This window comes from Coffea eugenioides, chromosome 3 (assembly GCF_003713205.1).
Source record: "Coffea eugenioides isolate CCC68of chromosome 3, Ceug_1.0, whole genome shotgun sequence".
NCBI lineage: Eukaryota > Viridiplantae > Streptophyta > Magnoliopsida > Gentianales > Rubiaceae > Coffea > Coffea eugenioides.
Window position 1 is genome coordinate 20,377,603 of NC_040037.1, and position 6,154 is coordinate 20,383,756.

Here is a 6,154-nt window from a genome sequence, read left to right on the forward strand (position 1 = left end):
TTTTTTTTTTTTTTTTTATTTTATTATTTTATAAAAATTTCGGCAGAGTTTCCCCTTAAAAAAGGACGAAACTCCCTGCCATCAAACCACAATTTGACAATAAATTTACAAGCTAGTGAAAGTTTAAGCATTTAAAAACTGAAATTAAGATTAAATCTTCATTTTTCCATATCAGGATGTCTTCCAGTGAATCTGAAGGATGATCTTTGAAGATTTTAGCAGTCAATCTTCCTCCCTTGATGTCCTTCTAACCGCCATTTTCACCTTCATTGGCCTTTTCTGCTTCTTATTCCAATTCATGCCAGACACCGTGTACGAAACGTAGGAAATCCTAATCGATCTAATCTAATAGCCCCCCTAACCAATTGCGGCAATTCTGAGAATGTATTAAACACATGACCTGCACTAGAATCAGCACCAAAATTTGCCAAATGATCTGCAGGTGCGTTTGCTTCCCTGTAGCAGTGTGTGATCGATGTGAAATATTGCTTGAACATCATCAACTCATCCAGATCTCTCTGTAAACGCCAAGGACAAGCACTAGTCCCTTGAACAATGTGAACCAGGGTGAGAGAATCCGCCTCTAAGTGTAACTCCAAGCACCCTCGAATCACACAATGTCTAACGCCCCATAGCAACGCTCGAAGTTCCGCCTGCATGCTGGTTATCACCCCGAAGGGCTCCGCGTAGCCGAATACAAAATTTCCTCGACTATCCCGCACAAGCCCACCCCCCCCACTCCTTCCTGGGTTCCCCCGAGAACATCCATCTGAATTCAACTTATAGCCTCTACGTGGAGTTACCCAGTAAACTGGCCTAATAACCATCCGCCTTTGATGACTACCTAATTCGAGAAGCAACCCTTCCCATGTAGGGGCAGAAGGCTGCACCCCCGGGAACCGTGACTGAAGGAAATCATGCAGAAACTGAACAATCCGATTCACCGTAGGCCTGATCCTCATCTTCCGACCTTCAAACACCCCTTCATTCCTAGCCTTCCATAAAACCCAGCATACCACCGAAGGAAGTATATTATGCAAAAACTTTACACGATCATTAGTCCCCCTCCTTAACCAACAAGACCACACCATATGACGCACCGTATGCACCCCACTAAACTCACCAGCAGTACTCTCGAAGTGTCGCCAGACCAATCGTGCCCCTTCTCCTGAGCAAAACACATGATTCAAATCCTCCTCCTGGGGATTCTGACAACACAAGCATCTAGATGGGCCACAAACCCCAAACCTCTTTAGGCGATCCATAAGAGGGAGCCTCCCCTGTAGTAGTCGCAGCATAAAGAAAGAAACCTTGACTGGAAGACCCTGCTGCCATATACGACCAAAAAGCCAAGAATTGTCATTGGATTGACGGATCAATGAGTAAGCCGATGCAGTGGAAAAAACACCCGAGTTCGTCAATGCCCATACCATTGTATCATTTCCCCTATCGGTAGGAGGGTCAATCTCCAAAACCTGCGTAACCAATTCTCCATCCAAGAATTGATGGAGCATGTCCACATTCCAAGCCCGCCGATCTACAAAATCAACCACCGAATGATCATGGAAGACCTCAACCTTGTCACAAAGCGCACCTGACCCCATCCAATTATCATGCCAAAAGTCCAAAGCCCCCTCCCGAACTACCCAGCTAATATTATCCTCCCCAAAACGCTGCATTGTAACCATCCTCTGCCAAACTTGGGATCCCGGATGCCCAATATCAGCAAGACAAGGGTGATGACCTGCACAATACTTCTGGGACATAAACTTTGCCCATAATGATTGTTGTTGTCGAAATTTCCACCAGAGTTTAATGGAAAATGAGTCGTAGACCTGTTTCAAACCCCGCAGGCCTACACCCCCTTCATCCTTCGGCCGACACAAATCTGCCCAACGTATCCAATGGAATTTATCCCCGAAATTCGAAGATCCCCACAAGAACTTGGCGAACAATTTCTCTATGACCATCAACATCCCTTTTGGAGGGGACGCGGCTGCCAGCAAGTGAATTGGCATAGAGGATAACACGCTCTGAATCAACACCACCCTGCCTCCTAGCGATAATATCTGGTTTTTCCAACTCAAAATCCGATTCGCCACCGCATTGTATATATCCGTATAGTAAACCTTCTTGCTCCTTCCGGTATACAAGGGACAACCAAGGTACCGTATTGGAAAGTCGCGTTTATTATACCCTAGTATCTGGTTAACAACCGCTGCCCTCTGAGATGGTGCCCGTGGATGAGTAAGGAAACAACTCTTCTGAGGGTTGATTCGCTGACCTGATGCCTCATTATAATCATCCAAAACCCGTTTAATCAGACGTAGGGATGACTTGGCCCCACTGGAAAAGATAATCACGTCATCGGCGAATGCCAAATGCGTAATTATAGAACAATGAGGAGGAACTTTGAACGGAGTAAATCCTCTTTGTGTGGGTAGCGTGTTGAGGGTTCTAGACAGCACCTCAGCTCCGATAACGAATAAGGCTGGTGAAATTGGATCCCCTTGCCGTAAACCCCGTGAAGATCTGAAAAAGCCGTTTGAACCACCATTAACAAGTACCGAGAACCACACATTCGATATTAAGCGCCAAATCATGTCTATCCAGGTCTCACTGAATCCGAAATATCGTAGCACCTGTAGGAGAAAGGGCCATGAGACTTTATCATAAGCCTTCATCATGTCTAACTTGATGACCACATTGCCACCCCGATTTGATTTCCCGATATCGGCTACTAACTCCTGAGCTAACAAGAAATTATCTGTAATCTGCCTCCCTTGGACAAACCCGCTTTGCTGTGGAGATATAATCCGGGGTAATATCATCGCCAACCTTGCCGATAACAGCTTGGAGATGATTTTGTTAGTAAAGTTGCACAGACTGATTGGACGAAAATGCTTAAAATCTTGGGGGTTCTCCACTTTTGGCAGCAACACAATTGAGGTAGCCGTGATACTCCTAGGTAGTTCAGCACCGCAGAAAAAGCTGACAACCGCCCGGTATAAATCCGATGCCACTACCTCCCAAGCAAAGGTAAAGAATTTCCCTGTAAACCCGTCCGGGCCGGCTGCGCTCTCTCCATCCATAGCAAAGACTATGTCTTTAACTTCTGTAAGAGATGGAATGTCCGTTAACCGTGAGTTTTCCTGGTCTGTTATCAGTTTAGGTATGATCTCCAGACCGGTAAGGGAGGGAAGATCCCCCTCTGCCGTGAAAAGATCCTTAAAGAAACCCACCGCTGCCTCCCCAATTTGGCATTCCCCCTCGATCCACTCTCCAGCAGTACCCCTGACTCGATGAATTACTGCCCTACGTCTCCTTTCCGTAACCAAGGAGTGGAAATATTTGGTGTTCCTATCTCCGTCCGAAAGCCACTTAACCCGCGCCTTTTGTCTCCAAAAACCCTCCTCAACTACAAGCGCTCGGCGCAATCGAGCCCGAGCATGATGTAACTCGCTCCGTCGCTGCTCAGTAGGATCGAGGTCGTATGCTGTCTCAGACTCGGTTACCACACGCTCTGCACTACGTACCCCTTCAAAAATATCCCCAAATGTCGTCCTAGACCACTGCTTGAGGGCATTTTTAACATTCCTCAACTTCGATGCCAATACTTGCAAAGGAGAGCCATTGACTGGATGAACCCAACAGTCCTTGATAACCCCCAGAAAATCAGGATGAGTGGTCCAGATGTTTAAGAAACGAAACGGCTTGGGTTTATTGTCTAGCCTCGTATCCACCGATAGCAACAAGGGAGCATGATCCGACGGGTCACGGCCTAAATGTTGCACCATGAATTGGTACGGTAGCTCCATTGCACTCCCACACAGAAGTAAGCGATCCAGACGCTTCCAGATCCGCGCCGTTCCCGAACGATTATTACACCATGTAAACCTTGACCCAGAGAATCCCGCATCACTGACACCAGCTAGCGCCATAAAATTCAGAAAGTCTGATCCCTCCGACGGTCTAAATGGCAATCCACCCCTCTTCTCCTCTGTATTTGTGACCACATTGAAATCCCCCACCAAAAACCAAGGATTGAAGGCGGGTTTATCCTGCAAAAGTGCATTCCACAAATCCTCTCTGTCCTGCTGCGTACACTTCGCGTGTATACAAGACAAAATAATGGAGTCTTGGAAAAGATGAGATTGTACTCTAATAGTTATATGTTGGGGAGACTCCCCTGTAATCTGACACGTAAACAATGACCGGTAGAAAATCCAAACAGAACCCCAATGATTGAACATGCAACAATCCATCCCCAATTTAATTCTAATATCAGTAATTGACTCCACCCTCAACTTAGGTTCAACAACAACCACCAATTGAAGATCATACAATTTAATAAGTTTCCTTAACCGCCTTAAATTAGGAGCACGAGCTACCCCTCTTATATTCCAAAAAAGTAACTTAATCATCAGAAAGGACAGAAAAAGAATTTGTTGAAGAACTAACCATGGAGCGTAGTGTTCTATCTGACGGGAGACCAACCCGGAGACCACGCGACCTTGCATCCATTCGCTCCTTACGAACAACTTCTTCTAGTTCCAGGGTACCCCCCGTGTCTATATGCCCGGTCTCTAGTGATGACTCTTCTTGTCGGATAAGATCCTTGCCCCTAGGGGAGAGGGTACCGACCCTTCGTTGAGTATCTTGTATGTCTTCAACTTGCCCCTCAGCAGAACGTACGACCACCCTCGCGGGCAACCCACTCCCCACATCTTCAGAACGTTCCTCTCCTTTGTCATGTGGCAGCACCACCTCGATACCTTCTACCGCCACCGTCCCATAATCCTCCTCCATTTTCCTCTCCTGCTGCGCTGGTATAGTAGCACAGGACTGCTGCACCTGGTCACCTTGCTCAGCTTCGTGAGGCGTACCACCTATTAACTGATCGTGAGCAACTAGCGCTTTGCCAGTCACAGTCTCATTAACTTCTCCCTTTGCCCCATCAATTACTGCCGCATCTTGTATCAATACCGATGGCCTTTCTCCATTACCCTCCAAAGGGCCATCAGGCATGTCTGTATTCGACGTCTCTGCCAACCGTAGTTGTGTTGTTCCAGTAGTCTTGGTATGGTGACCAGATGCTCCTCGCAACTCGGGCTTTAAAACATGACAAGTCTCCACATCGTGACCTTGGCGGAAACAATGTGAGCAGTACCTTGGAAGGTTCTCCACCACCAGCTCTTGCCAAAAACCAGCATGATTTCCATTGCCAATCCAAACCCGCGACGGTGTCGAACGCAACAAATCCATCTCAACACACACCCGTGCAACACTTGGCCGTGACACTGCAAGGGTAGCCGCATCAACTAGCAAAGGGTTACCTACCATAGACGCAATCTGGAAAATCACCTCCTTATTGAAAAAGTGCAGCGGGAGTTTTGGTAATTGAAGCCAGAGCGGAACCACCGACGACTCCCTGTCAACATGGAAGTCCGTGGTCCATTTGAATACTCTCATGGGGAAGGAAGACACATACCAGATCCTCCTAAACCATACACGATGGAAATCAGCTTCATTGTTCAACTGAATTAACACATGTCTTACGTCCAACAAGCCCACCACCGGGTTCTCACGTAAATCCAGCGATGCAATGAACTTCCTCACCTCCTCCAACTTCGGTCTACGTCTAGAGAATTTCCCAATCAATGCGAAACGAAATGGACTGGCTAGAGCTTCGACCGCTGCCTGTGGGAAAATCAACGCAGGTTCCCCTTTGTGTGTAGCCTCCTGTGCCGCAAAGGATAGCGTCGGCTGCTGTGAATTCTTCGTGAACAACTCTGAAAAGGATTTGCGTTGAAAGGTAGGAGGGGCAGGCTGCCCTCCATCAGGTGGGCAGATGGCAGCCATGGACTGCCGCACCACTACCCAAGCCGTTCCTTGGAAACCTTAGCACAAAATCCTTAAAGAATGTAGAACTTTTTTCTATTGAACCGGAATGGATTTCACCTTTGGCTAGAAAAAAAAATTATTATCATGAAGATGATGATTGCTAGTGTTTGAACGAGGTAGAGATGATGGGCTGATGACTATACTTGGAGGCATGAACTAGCAGCCAAGGCGTTGAACGAATTTTGAACTTAGTTTGAAAGAGGCAATTTATCAAACAGCTGATGGGTTATAAAAAACCTTTATTATTTTG

At 46.8% G+C, this 6,154-nt stretch overlaps 1 protein-coding gene across 1 annotated transcript; it reads right to left on the bottom strand.

Annotated features, from left to right (window-relative positions):
- Positions 1 to 296: 296 nt before the first annotated feature.
- LOC113766280 lies at positions 297 to 4,265 on the bottom strand. The gene has a single exon (XM_027310489.1). It carries the CDS (start codon positions 4,263 to 4,265, stop codon positions 297 to 299), a length of 3,969 nt encoding a protein of 1,322 aa, XP_027166290.1.
- Positions 4,266 to 6,154: the final 1,889 nt, after the last annotated feature.

What these genes read in the sequence shown, in the direction of transcription:
- LOC113766280 (XM_027310489.1), bottom strand. Translation starts at nt 4,265, where the DNA reads ATGGATTGTTGCATGTTCAATCATTGGGGTTCTGTTTGGATTTTCTAC.